Below are 14,400 nucleotides of genomic sequence, written 5' to 3'. Positions count from 1 at the left end.
GGTCATGGGGTGATAACCGGTCTTTCTCGTGTTCAATATGTTCATTACCTGGCACTCCTGTGGTGTGAATGTTGCCTTTCACTTGTCAGCCCAAGTTGGGATGTTATCTAGGTCCTGTTGTAGGCAGGCAGAGGCTGCTTCATTATTGGAGGAGTTGTGAGTGGAGCTGAACACTGGAATCGTCAGCAAGCAGCCACACTCCTGACTTTAGATGAAACAGCTGAAGATGGTTGGGCCAAGAACACTTCAATGAAGAACTTTTTTTTTGTTTCCCCCCCCCCCCCCCCCCCCCCCCGCCGGCAAAAATACTGGAGGCTCTGTACCAGCAGAGGTGCTGACTTGGGAGCAACTAATATTGTAACTCCTTTTCAAGGATATGGTTTTTTTCATTTTGATTACAGTTTGTGCAGGATGACTTTTTGAGAGCAGTTGTGTGAGAACTACTACAATGTTAATGTGCCAACATTTGGAATCATGGGGCTCGATTTTAGCACCCGCAATCGGATGCGTTGGTGGCGGGGGGGGGGGCTACGAAAATCGGCGATTCCTGGGGCGGGTCGGGAGCCCGGCTCCAACCCGCCCACTTCCAGGTTTCCCACTGATGCGCTCACAGCCCCCGCATGTGGGACTCCCGGCGGGGTGCCACTTAAGGTATTTATTTAGGTATTTCAGGTCGTTTAGAGACCTGATTAACATTATATTTTACATGGGTTGGGATTTTGCAAACAACTGGGACTGTTTCCCGTACTGGGGGAAACACTCCCAGTTCAAATGGACGTGTTGCAGCCATCAGCCTGTGGCAGCTGCAAAGGTCCATTTGACAGGTGGGGACCCTCACTCATTGCAGGAGGCCACTCTGTCACTTTGGACACAGTTGGCCTCCACCACCCTCCTCCTAACACTAAAATTCACCAACTTGCACACTTACCCCTGTGTCCAGACACATGTACCTACCTTACGGACCCCCTCAAATGTGCATCTTCCGGATGGGGGCCGCCGTAGCTGCAGTCATGACCTCGGAGGGTGAACAGCATTACCAGCCACGCTGTCCACCTCTGACACGTGGAGCTCCACAACACAGTGCTGTGACACATCCACCTGCACAGCAGGAGGGAGGGCAACCGCAGAGAGAGATGCGTCGCAGAGGGCACTACCCTCGCCACAGGGTCCACAGACCGAGGCTCAGCTTCCTGGACCGCTCTGAGCAGCAATGCACACGGAGGCTCCGAGTCACTCGACATGTAGTCGTGGACATCTGCAGCCTCCTTCATGCCGAGCTGCTCCCGGTTGGCCCGAGCACCATCTTCTTACCCGTCGCTGTCAAAGTCACCACTGCCCTCAACAACTTCTCCACATCCTTCCAGGGCGCCACCAGGGACATTGCTGACGTCTCTGTCGTCTGCACAAAAGAGCCCTGCAAATACACCTACACCCACTCTGCAGTGACACAATGGGTGGCATCAGTTGTGGGTCTTCATTGTGATCCTGAGGAAAGGGCATTATTGCACAAACCAGACAAGATTCGCAAAAACGTGGCAGTAGTAGTGCCAATATAATATGTAATGAGTTGATCAGAAATTAAACATGGATTAAAAACCATGACAAACCCTCAAACACCCTTGTGCGTCCCCTTCATGCTCACAACATGTTTGCCTTACGCTTCCTACTGCACATATGTGATGCATGCCCTGTGGCTGCAGCACAAGTAGTGGCAGGTTGAGTGAGGCTGACTGTGAAAGAGAGAGAGCCATGAGATTGTATGAGGATTGGGTTGAGCGGTAGTGGCGGGATGAGTACTGGCGAGGTGAGTAAGTGCAGGTAAGATGAGGATGAGGTTTGAGTGGGTGATGAGTGATGTGACAGAGTAGTGTTGGCTGTGCAGAAGGAGATGTGGGGTGGGGGTGGTGATGTGGCAGACGGAGTGTAGGGGAATGAGTAAGTGTACTCATTTTGGCTGACCTACTTAGGTCATTGCAGCGCCTCCTGCACTGTATGCAGGTGCACGATATGTTGGTGCAGGTGACCACCTCTGCCACCTCGAGCCTGGCCTTCTTGGTGGCAGAGGCAGGCCGCTTCCTCCCGCCCGCCGGGGAGAAGATCACTGTCCTCCCCCCTCCTCCTCACCCCATCCAATAAGAGCTGGAGTGAGGCATCATTAACCTGGGAGCAGCCTTCCCCCTGGGCTGCTCCATGCTGTAATTTTTCCTATTTCTTGCAGCATCTGTCAGTGGAGGACTGCCCCTTTAAATAGAGCTCCTCCAGCTGACAGACCTTACTGCGCATGCGCAGTCCGCCCGCCGCACAGCTTAGCGGGGAACCCGGAAGAACAAGTAAGTGGATCCAATCCGCCTGCGATTGTGCGTGGAGCAGACTGATTTCACCGGGCGCGTTACCCACGCGTCCAATCGACCCCCGCCGCCATGGTAATATCGGGCCCATGATGTTTGCTTCTGCAAAGCTCACTTCTCACCTAATCATCCACTGGATTCCAATAAAGGTGATTTAAGTGCAGCTCAAGGGTTTGTAGCATATTCTCAAACTCTTCATACTTTTTAAATTTAAAAAAAAATGCTGGAGGAAAATGGTGCCTTTTTTCACTAAGTTGGGTGGTTGTCTTGCCAGCAGATGGTCAGTTTATCCATATTTGCAGCAAGATAAATCAGCAGTTTCAAATTTTCCATGCTCTGGGGAGCTACTTTGATGGACCCCTGGACCATGAGGAATTTTACATCTGTAGTTTTTAGCTGGCTGGAATCCTGGGCAAACAGGCTGCTGCCAGCAGGTGCCAGCAATGAGTCTTCCAGTGTAGCAAAAAATATATATTTCTCCCCACAGTGCTGTTGTACAGCAGATACAGAGTTTGAAAAGTTGCTGCAGTCTTTGGTCAGAGAGCTACATCAGTTCACTTTTTTTGTAGGAACCTAATAGATGACCAGTCAAGAAAAAGTGAGCTTTGTAGAAGGTCAGACTTTTTTTCCTATCTGAAGTAAGAAACTACTCCAAGACAATTTGTGCATTGAGCTAATAATTATTGGTGCTGACTGTAACCGTGCACATGTCCTGTGCCTCAGTCCTTCTGTCCCAAAGCTGTATGTGTGTTTTAATCTTCGTTAGATTTAAGGATGTTGACCTACATGCTTATATTTGTAGGTTGATCACATGTCAAGCTCTCGTGTTTATGGTTAAAAACAGAAAATGCTAGAAATGCAAAATCAGCATCTAAGAGCAAAAGGTAGACTAATATGTTGGGAGTGTCCTCTTGTTCTGATTGAAAAATCATACCCAAAATGCTGTTGTTTTTTGGCTCTGCTGACCAACCTGTGCATATCCAGCATTTCAGCTTTTATTTCAGATTTACATTTTTTTTCATATTTCAAGTATTGCTTGGATAACTGGGGACATTATTCTCCTTCATCAGAGTCATATTCTGATTACCACCAAGTTTTTTTTCCTAAAATAAGGCAGTTCCTTTGAGAAGATGCTGTTGCATGTTGGAAGCTGAGTGAGTGGCATGAATTGACATATTTTAGAACAACATAAGTTGTTCTAAAATATGTTTCAAGCTGGAAAGCCAAAAAAATATGAACATCAATTGTTTTGGCAGATGCAACCTGTAATGTTACTATAAGTACCACAATATCAGGAGAATTGTGTACTGTCGGAAAGCAAAGTGTGCTTTTTTTTTTAAAAGAGTAGATGTTAGCCATTTTGACCTTTTTATCTAATGTCTAAAGTGACCTTGAGGAATTTTGCTGTATCTATAAATTGCATGTCATACTGAACAGAACTTTGTTAATTTAATATTATAACAAAAGTTCCTAGCTGGCATCTAGCCAGGTATTGTCTTCAGTTTGCTTAACAAATACAGTATAAAATTTGAAGGTTTGTATGCAATATTTTTCCTAGCTAATTCAAAGAAGAAACTTGCAAATGCAGCTTTATACTTGCTGAAATATCCAACTGCGTACATAGTCATGGGGCCACTCCCTAGTCCCTGTTTGAATTTTATTATTTAATGAGCTTTTGTCATGTTACTACAGTTTCCAGGCAGATCCTTGCCAGATCTGGCAACACCCAGTCTTGTTATCTGGCAGCAGTTGTAGGAATTAGAAAATCCACCCAGTTCTCTGCTTTTGTCTCTGTTGGTAAAACAACTGGCTGGGCTCCTTTTCACGGTTCTCAAAACCTAGGTAAGGAAAAGCTGACCCTCTAATATTTTTAAAACTGAATTTAAGTAAGCTGCCTTGATGTGAAGAGTTTTAATTAGGTTGTGTAGCTTGAATACAGGGGGTTTAGCATGTTTATCAACTTTTATAAAGGTCAGTAGATCCGTTTTGCTAGAATACCGTCCAGGCAGTGAATGAAAATCTACCCCAATGTTTTATGTACACTCAAGCTAGTTGGATCTAAACTTGAATGACCAGGGTTGGATTGAAGTGATTCCTGTAACTTTTTGGACCTGTTTTGAGAGCCCAGAAAAAAGATACTTTTGGGCAATTTATGTCACTGTAAATTTAAATAATTTAACTGAGCTAATACAGTAATTTCTAAGGAAAAATGTCATTAATCCAGAGCTATCATGAGTTGAGACCTGTACAAAAACCAGCTGTCTAAATTTAGTGCATTTCTGATTGATATAACTTCACATCAATCAAGTTGCCATTTTGATCAATTGCGGGATTTTTTTTGTACCCTTTCTATTTCCCTTGCATATAATGTTGAGTTCTTATTTGTTTAAAAATACAAGTTTTAATCTTTAACTAACCATTAACTATAAATAATGGATTTTCAACTGTAGGGATCCTGTGATAAGATTTAAATACTTCAGAAATGAAAGGGGTGGGGTGTTGGTGTGGTGCTGAAGTTTAACATTGAAATCTCAGTGCCACGGAGCAGATAGGCACAAGTACCAGTCCTACTCTACTAACTTTCTAATCTGAACCATTGAACAGGGAGGTCCTCCAAGGTCCTCAGGGAAGATCAGGGTGCCTGCTGGTAGCTGGCTACTTGCACATTGGTGGTGGCTAGGAGCTTTGCCAGGCAATGCTATTAAGGAAAAGGAATTTTTAAAATAGCATTTAAAAAAAAAAGTAATCCTGCACAAAATACACCATTTTTTTTAAAGGGAAACTTGAGGGGAAATTTTAACCTATCCTGCCCGGGGGAAACTGACTGGATTGGGTGCAATGCTGGTTTTACTCCTGCCCGATTTTACTCTTCATTGAAGTCAGTGGAAGGTAATATTGGGCGGGGGTGTAAAATCGGCATTCCACCTGATCCCTTGGGTTTCCTGCCCGGCAAGTTAGGTTAAAATTACCCCGAGAGCTCGATCAAATGTCAAACTAAATTTCTTATTTAAACGTTAAGATTGTTGCATAGTTACCACAGTAGTCATTCTAGCCAATTGACTTCCTTTTCTCACATTGGCAGCCAATTGTGCCATTTTTCTGTTCACATTGTTTAGATGTTGCTAAATGGTAGCATGCTTTCAGGCATTGCTGAAAGATACAGGTTGTCTGCAGTATTGTATTCATTAATTTCTGTTTTTTGTAGTTTGTAAAATAATAAATAACTATCCTTTTTTATGTCTGACCACCTATACTCCACTGTTTCTACTGGGTAAGTTTAAAGGTCTTTCTGTATTTGTGTAATCTGTTAACCAAACCCTGGCTGCATTTTAGTGTTTATTAACCCTTTGATCTAACTGCAGTGTGCAATGCCTTCCACCCAGTCATCCCTTTTGAGTATTACAGTATATCTTAAGGGAAAAGTAAGACATTTCGTTGGAGAGTTTTTGACTTTTTTTGCACTGTAATCTCTCTTTTTTTCCCTCCCCAACTGAGGTATAGTGGGGAACTTGCTATGTGGAGAAATGAGGGCATCAGCTGACATTCTCCCTCTGTGCATAATTAGTACTCCAGTACTTTTACCTCATTGCCTCAGTTTGTGAGGTGAATGTCTGACTGTTAAAGTATTAAAATGACTATTTTATGGTGCAGATTACTTTGATGTATTAATCAGAAGCCTCCTCACAATGGAATAATGTATTTGCTTAAAAAAAGAGAAATGTCAGAGGATATGGGTGTGAGCAGGAAAAGGGATTCGACCTGGGACTCATGGAGAAGAACACCTGTACAGACTTGATAGGCCAATGACTTGTTTATGTGCTATAACAATCTACAATTCTACATATTTACACTTTAAAACATCAGTATTGCCATTCATTAGTAATGTTAGTTATATGAAAGGTCACTAATATCCATGTACTTCTTATGGAAGTGGGATGTCAGAATTCACCCTCCATCTAAATCAAATGATGCTTGCCTGAGGTAGCAGTGTTTAGCTTGCAGGCAAATCATCTTACTAATGAGATTTACTTGACAAAAAACTTTGCCAGAAGACTCCAAGCAAAAAAAAAAGATCAGCGGCTTTCTATCTGGAATGTTTTGGTCATGAGCTTATGGACTAGGAAGGTCCTTAAGTCAGTCCCCAGTCTTTGCTAAGATAGCTGATCTCGGGTGATGCAACATTAAATGCAATACAATTGGCCTCAGTGTTCCTGGAACTAAGCGAGGAGAGAAATCGGCCAAAATTCCTGCTCCTGATCATTATAATAATCCCTGCTGAAAAGTGCAGATTTATGGATATCTTGAGGACAGGATCAGGCCTGGAAGTGATGTGCCCAAAGGTTGTCTAGATGAAGAATGAGTAAGGATGAGGTACAAAGCTGCAGGTGCCTGTAGAACCATATTTCAACAGTCACATCCTACAAGATATGGGGGTTGAGAAACCAGAGAGAACAGCAGCAGTCCACTGGGAGATGTGGAGTAACTTGCCTATTAAAAAAAAATAATGGGGTATGTTACCTTGGTCGTATATAATTTTAAATTTGCTACAGAATTGTGTAAATAGTAGTGGGGAACCTATTCTGAATAAAATTGTAGCATGTCATTGTATTGTATCTGGGAAGATGCTTTGAGGTGGTTTTAATATTGGATTTTCTACTTGCAAACATTGGTCTAGCCTGTATGCTTACTGTAATTGTCCTGCAGCCAAATGCCACTGGATTTCATACAATGGAATTAAATGCAAGGAATGATCCTGTTATAGGCATTGCAGTTTAGTCACCCATGAAGCTGTCCTGTCACAGATTATAATGGAATTGGTTTGCCTGAGGTTGAATGTTTCTGCACTGTTGCATTATTATGCAAGTTCTTATCCAACTTCAGTGATGTTAAATTTAATTAGTCCTTCTTGCAAAATCAAATTGTTTTCCAGCAAGAATTTAAAATTTCTGAATTCCAGTTTACACAATAGCGATGCCAGTATACCATAACTTCCCTATTTATATGGGCTCACAACTTGTGCTGATGTTTAACTCTGACTTTCTTGGCTGAGGGGATAAAAGCCAATGAGATTTCACTTATAAATTCTATTGTGTACAATGCTGGACTGTCCCATAATGAAGACTTTATTGCGATTAATCCTTCCTAAATAAATTGCCTCTTGAGTTTTCCTTTTTTTTAAGGTACAGTAACCCTCTGAAGAAGTATATGATCACTGGAATTACCTTGCAGGATAACTTTCTAGCTTCCACCCTTACAGATGTTGCATGCATTTCTCTCTGATAGTATATTGGCAGAGCTACTACACTTCAGTTCTCCCCAAGCAACCTGGACCTCCTGATGGGCATACTGAACAGTTACACTCGAGTCCTTCAGCACAAGGAATGGGAGAGAAAGGAGAAAGAAATTGTGTGACAGCTAAAAATTGAAAATGCATACATTTAGAATATTTTTAAAAACTAGGCAAGTCAGCCGGCCTGAGTTGCTTAAATGTACTAGACAAAACCATAGAAGTTTAGAATGCAGAAGAGGCTATTTGACCCATCTTTTGTCTGCCAGCTTTTTATAGTGCAGTCCAGAACCAATCCCACTGCCCTGCTCTTTCCCCATAGTCCTGTATCCTCTGCTTCAAATATTTATTCAATTTTCCCCTGGAGGTTGCAATGATCTGTCTCTGTCTCAAACACTCACTGGGCCAGAGCATTCCATGCTCTAGCAACTCTGAGTATTCCTAACCCCTCTCCTTGCTTTCTGTGGATCACTGTGGATAACTAAGTGGGGTGGGGGAGAACTTGACCTTCACTTTTATTTTCCTAAACATCAGAGTATGAGTGTATGTCCTGTTTGTTGTATGTTTTGTTTAATGCACGACTTAAATGTTTTAAATCTAAATTGAACAATTAAATTGAGGAAACTGGAAAAATAGATTTTTTTTTCTTGGTGTTCAACTTGTGGCTACAATGCCAACCACAGTGGGTGTACATTGTTCCAAATAGTATGTTCATAATAGAGGAAGTTAGTGAAGCATTTAAAACCATTGTAAAACTGAAAATTCACTTGTTTAATAGTGCTTTCGATAAGTGTTGAATTGAAAACCCTCTTTAATGTCCCCTTGCAGGATATATATCTATACCCATTTTGTTCAGTTTTGTTTAAAGCTGTGGCAGTTGATTTTCGTGGCTGAGTTTATCCAGTGAATAGCCGAGCCGCACAAACCAGGAAGGTCTAGAGACCCTTGGTCTTTGCTGAATAAGTTGATCTCCGCTCGGGTGGCGGCAGTAGTACCAAATTAGCTAGCATCCCAGCAACTGGGTGGAGTGATGCCCAAAAGCAAGGCATTAACCTCCGGAAAGAATTAAAGCTGTTAAATTAATTGATCCTGATTAAATTGCACCTCTTGTTGAGTTATCATGAAGCAATTGAATAACTGCAGAGGTTCTCTATCAGAGCACTCTGTCTTTCCATTATTATTTTTGATAAATGCAGTATTTGAGCTGGTAAGCAGCATAGCTTGGAATATAATATTAAATTCAATTATTGCTCCAAAGTGTTAGCACACAACTTGTTTCTATTTCCAACAGTTCTGATGTAGATGTATGCATGTTCCAGACTCTCATTTTGTAGTACAGGAGCAAATTCACAAATATAGATGGCACTAAATGGGCATGCTTTATGTAGTGAAATAAAAGTTCCAACATATTGAAATTTGATTTGAGCTAGGCTGTGAAATATATTTTCATCAGGTTAGTATAAATAATTCTGTGGCCATTTTCTATAAAAGAAATTGTCAGCATACACATCTGAAGCAGTGGTACAAACTGGGAGATTTCATTTTGTGAACATCACTCTGAGCAGAGTTCTCTGATGGGGATGTTTGGACTCCAGTTTAACGGCCACGTTTTTGTGTTGCAGTTATCTTTTTAAAGTTCTCGTAACTTTCTACTTTCAGTAAGCCTGAATTGAGTTCTTTGGTTCAGGGAGAGAACAAATTTAAAAATCCAATTTTAAATTTGCAACATTTTTTTAAGAAGTACTGCTGTGATGGAAAAATGTACCAAAAAATTTTGATTTTTAAATCTTCCTATCACCATGACATTTTTGTTTGCTTTTGCATCTATTTGTTACAAGCTTTTAAAATTTGAATGGTGGGCTTTGATCAGGATTTCCACCCCCCATAGCTGATCATTTGGTTAATGTACCAATTTCATTGATGTTCTCCCACTTCTTGTGCTTCCAGGTTTCTGCTAGCTTTGATTCACACAAACAGTGTGGATTGATGCACACTCCAATTTTCCTTCCTTTTCATGCACCAAGATTGGCAATTGCATATATAAATCTGCATCCTCCATAGACCCAGTGCATTTATCCCAATACATTATCATCAGGTTGCAAGGTTGCATTATCTGTGCCAAAAAACTACAATCTGATTATGGTTTGACATAACTGTGTAATTTGTACAAAAGGAAATGTGTTTAATATACTGGATTTCAATCTACGTTTGTTATTCCTAGGGGACTGTTTTCAGTCTGGAAGCTGAAGAGGAAGAGCAAGGAGAAACAGTAGACGATAGCAATGATATTTACATCTTCACTAGCGACAACTCTGGTCAAGTAAGTCCTCCTGAACCGCTAACAGTTACCAGTTCCTGGCAGGCACCTAGCTTGCCAGCATCATTGTCTACTAGCCAAAGCTGGCATACTGAAGGTTTGCCAGTTTCTCTTGGAACAGAGTCTTGGCAACAGTTATCCATAGACCCAGAAGACATGAAGAGCTTGGACAGTAACGGTGGTGGTGAAGAGAGAAGTGAAAACAATTCTTCGAATTCTGATATTGTCCATGTGGAAAAGGAAGAGATTACTGAAGCTGTTGAGAGCCAGGAAGTGGAGCTAAAGGCTCCAGTGTCTGCAGCAGCAATTAAGTCCGAAGCTCTACCTGCACTACAGACTGCACCAGTGGAGGGTCAGCCTTCTGCTGCAGTACAGAAAACCGATCCTTTATCTGTACCAGGCCCAATAGCAACCCCTGTAATAGAGGAAACAAATGTAAAACCAGCAGGAGAAATGGCCTCTGAATCCAGCGAACTGCATCAATCAACCTCACTGCAAGAAATAAGAAGGCAATTGGAAGAGATTAAAAAAGGTGACTGGGAAGATGCACCAAAAACCAAACTGGAAGAAGAGGTTGTTGAAAAGGGGGAAAAAGTTGAAATAACTCCACTGGCTGAGCCAGAAGATACTAAAGAGATTGTTCCTGCAAAAACAAGCACATCTGTTTTGTTTTATGGTGGAGCTGCTGCTTTTGCAATGCTGGCTGTAGCAGTGGGGGTGGCTCTAGCCTGGAGAAGAAGATTTTAATAATAAGTGAACAATTCATTATTGAGCAGAGTAATTGGGAAGGCTTTCTGTTCTACAATTGATTTTTGTGACCGTAATTAAGTCTATTTATTCAGTTGCATTGCAGAACATGTGATCAATAAGGAAAACCATGGTTAATAAGGATAGATAATCAACACATATGAATTATTGGCAGTGCTAATATACTGAGAAAATATAAACTTAGTCTGCAGTGCAAAGAAAATTGTGCAGTACAGGAAATGTTCTAAATTCTGTATGCAATAGAATCTTTGAGAATGAAAATGCTGGTATATTTCAAAATACCGTCTAAAGTGTTACATCACTAAAGGAAAGAAACCTTTGGTTAAACTGGAAAGGTTGATGTGGAAAAGAACCGTTAAAAGTTCCTTTTCTGGGGAACTAAATATTCAGGTCTTAGTTAACCGAGACCTCATTTTATAATCTGAATTAATTCATGCTGTCATCTTGATTCTTATCTGCTGTAACACTATTTTCCAATTTTAAGATGTTAGCCTTAAGAGCAATGTGACTATAGATTGAGTTAATTCAGTTGCACCGTGGCCATTATGTTTGGTTTACCTCTGCTTGTCTATTTCATTTTTTTTCCACTTCCCCACTTGCATTTACTTTGATTATTTCTTTTCATAGACAATGGAAAAAATTTCATTAACTAATGAAAAGTGAGAACTTCATTGATGGAATGTGTTTGTACATTAGGTTAAAAGTAAGATTTAATGTAGTTGTTGATTTTACTACTGCTGATGCCAAGACAATGGATGTGGTGTTCCGTTTCTTCACACGGCAGTTCATTTCAGTTGTATTTAGTTAAAAGCACTGTATGTAACCTTAATTGTACTAATAGAGGTGTTGAGATGATGCACACGTTCCCAAGTGAGATAACATAAAAAGAAATTGATTTCAATAGTAACTGAAAGGTGGTTTTCTAAGCGCCAGCTTTGCAATTTGTACTGAATTTCGTAAATGAGTCACGACAATAAAACATGAACTATTTTGTGGGTGTAAAATGATTTAAGCTAATCTCTCTGGATTCCCGGTATTGAAAGTCCTATCTGTGGTTTGAAAGAACCAAAATTATTGCAGTGTTTAAATTTTCCTTTCATGCTCCCTAAAGAAACCAGCAACTTGTACCATAGCCACATCCATGAAATTAAATGTAGCTATCTGATTTTTTTTTTATATATATATATATATATATATATATAGTAATTGTGGGATGCAACATAACATAATCACCTGTTTTGGAAATGCAGTTCATTTCTGGTTGCAACAGGGTTGTTATAGCCTGCATTAAGCCGTGGGTAATCTGACTTGCCTGTTGGCATCCCGAATGCAATTTCCATTCTTTTCCCTGTGTGTTTAGCCACCAGTATCACTTGGTTACAGTTGTCTGAGCTGTTCCTTATTTATGTAATGTGCTAATAATGTTAAACCGCAAGTACAATGGGGGGCATTTAATTTTTCAAAACATAGGCCCAGAATTTGCTGTCAAAATAACAGTGAGGCTAATGGCGCTCATTGTTATTTACACGTAAATGGTACAGCAACTTCAGGCAACAGGCAGATGCGCGGTTAAATGCAACTATCCAAAAGTTGCTGTCCAAGCTGTGCCCTTCAGCCATTAGCTTCACGAAAACGGCATCTCACTATCTGCCTCAACATTGAAGTGCATTGCACGGCATGACGTTGCTGTATTTGTGCAGTGGACACAAACTAAACGTGCCACAAAAAGTTAAGTCTTGTCATTTTAAGTGTAAGGACCCTTTTAACAACATAAGTTGATTACTGCCAATCAACTTCTGGCACTGAAAATTAACTGTTACAAGTGTGGAGTCTCATTCCTTCAGGTATAAATTGTTGGAGATTTTAAAAATGTTAACTTTCTTTTCTCTTCCTTAATCCAATATTCTTGCTCTTTCTGTACCTGATTTGGCATTGAATTCACCCACTCTGATTTATACTTCCTTCTCAGTCCATGCACTGTTTATTACACAATCCTGCAATCTGATTGGTTAAGGAGATACCCTGTTGGTTGCCCTGTTCACACAGGCCCCAGATGCCCTGTTTCCCTCGCTGCGCCATTATCACCTCGCACTTTCAGCAACTTGCCACGCAAAAAATTTAAAAACCTAAACATGCAAGGGTAAGTCTAACTAATGGCAGATGCCATTTGATGCCCTGCCACAGCAAATTATAGCCCAATTAGTGTAATACATAGTTTTTTATTCTGTAGAATAAGGATTTAATACTCTAGACCATCCCTTCTTGAGTTTCTCCTCTTGTATCAGGAACAAGCACATGTTGCCTGTGTAATGAACGTGTTTTAATACATTTTTAAGAACTACATTGTATTTCTTTAGTATTTTTATGCTGATTAATCTGGTTTAAAATGTTTTTCACTATCTGCAGCAAAACAATCAAGTCACAATAAAATCATAATTTCAAAGCTATTGACGCTGTAATAAAATTGGATACTCCAGTCTCCATTGCACCCAATGATGTTAATTGGATACTTGATTGCATTGTGTTGTGCTGCCAGGCTGGGGGAGCCCATGCGATCTGAAATGCAAACCTGCACCAACATCAGACATGTATGCTCCAAATCATCCAGAAGCCAAGTAATCAGCGCACACTATCGTTCACATTCAACTAATGTCATGCAGGTGGTTTCTATTTTTGTCCAGCATGTTGGGTACACTTAGAGATTGTTGAGTTGCTACTGTTATTCCAGAATTAAATGTCCAATGGAAATTCCTTAAACAGTTAACTTTTAGAAAGGTTATCTTCTCTTCCCACTCCCCCCCCCCCCCCCCCTCCCTGGCTAGGAAATAAAAACAGCACACCTATTATGGCCTTGAACAGGACACTGCTACAGTCTGTGCCTGTCAACTTTAATGCTTATTACAATTTGAGTTAACAAAATGGAAGAACTATTTTGTGCTCAAATTTAAATTAAGATTATTTGAATTAAGCAGTATAGTAATGGTTACCAAAGCATTTCCTTACATAATGTTTGTGTATTTTTTATGTATAGGTGATTGAAAAATGTTACCTATTGCGCTGACCGTGTGGCTTGGAAAGTAAACTGCAGGTAAAAAGACAACATTTAGAATACAACAAATCCATGTACTTCCCAAAGTTATAAAAATTTACCAGAACATCCTAAGTTTGATCCTGTGTTGAGTTACCTGATCTCAGCTGGGGCAGCACTTAAGAGCTTGAGTGCTCCTGAGATGTGAAAAATCAACCAGGTTCCTTTTTTCTAATTGCTATCTGTGTGGACAGCTTGAGTTGCCCTAGTAATGTCTGTACTAGCATAGCTGGTTGCCAGCGTGTGGGTATTGCTGTTACCATATGTTTTGCATAATATAAAACTGGATCAGACTTTGCTCTTGGAGCTTTCACTCACTGTGTTCACATTGTCAAGAATCATCTTTTGTGTAAGGGACTGGAGAAATTTTGGTGCCTGTGCAACCGTACCCTGGCATGTGTTACACATGCAGGTGCAGAGGGCATGTAAAGAAAACTGGAGGGAAGAAAACTAAAATCTAAATCTGGATGAAATCGCTTCTGGAATCGCTGGCTTGTTTAGTACAGGAAAATTAGTACCACTCACTTTCCCAAAACCCTTTTTGGACCCTGAAATGTGTCATGATTAACTTATTTTCTTTAGTGTTCTAGAT

General features: G+C 40.6%; 1 protein-coding gene across 3 annotated transcripts in view; it reads left to right on the top strand.

The window, feature by feature from the left end:
* The window catches only part of bcl2l13 (BCL2 like 13), a 49,610-nt gene that overhangs the window by 23,450 nt on the left and 11,760 nt on the right, over positions 1-14,400 (top strand). For 2 of the 3 annotated variants that reach the window (XM_067999620.1, XM_067999619.1), the window contains exon 7: positions 9,857-11,710. In XM_067999620.1, coding sequence (XP_067855721.1) covers positions 9,857-10,699 — 843 coding nt within the window. In that variant the 3' untranslated portion in view covers positions 10,700-11,710. Of the gene's footprint in view, positions 1-9,856; positions 11,711-13,751; positions 13,809-14,400 lie in introns of those variants that run through there. The other variant, XR_010966213.1, reaches the window with a different exon arrangement.

This window comes from Heptranchias perlo, chromosome 18, assembly GCF_035084215.1.
Source record: "Heptranchias perlo isolate sHepPer1 chromosome 18, sHepPer1.hap1, whole genome shotgun sequence".
Classification (NCBI taxonomy): domain Eukaryota; kingdom Metazoa; phylum Chordata; class Chondrichthyes; order Hexanchiformes; family Hexanchidae; genus Heptranchias; species Heptranchias perlo.
The sequence above is the reverse complement of the archived record's forward strand: the minus strand, read 5'-3'. Positions and strand labels throughout refer to the sequence as shown.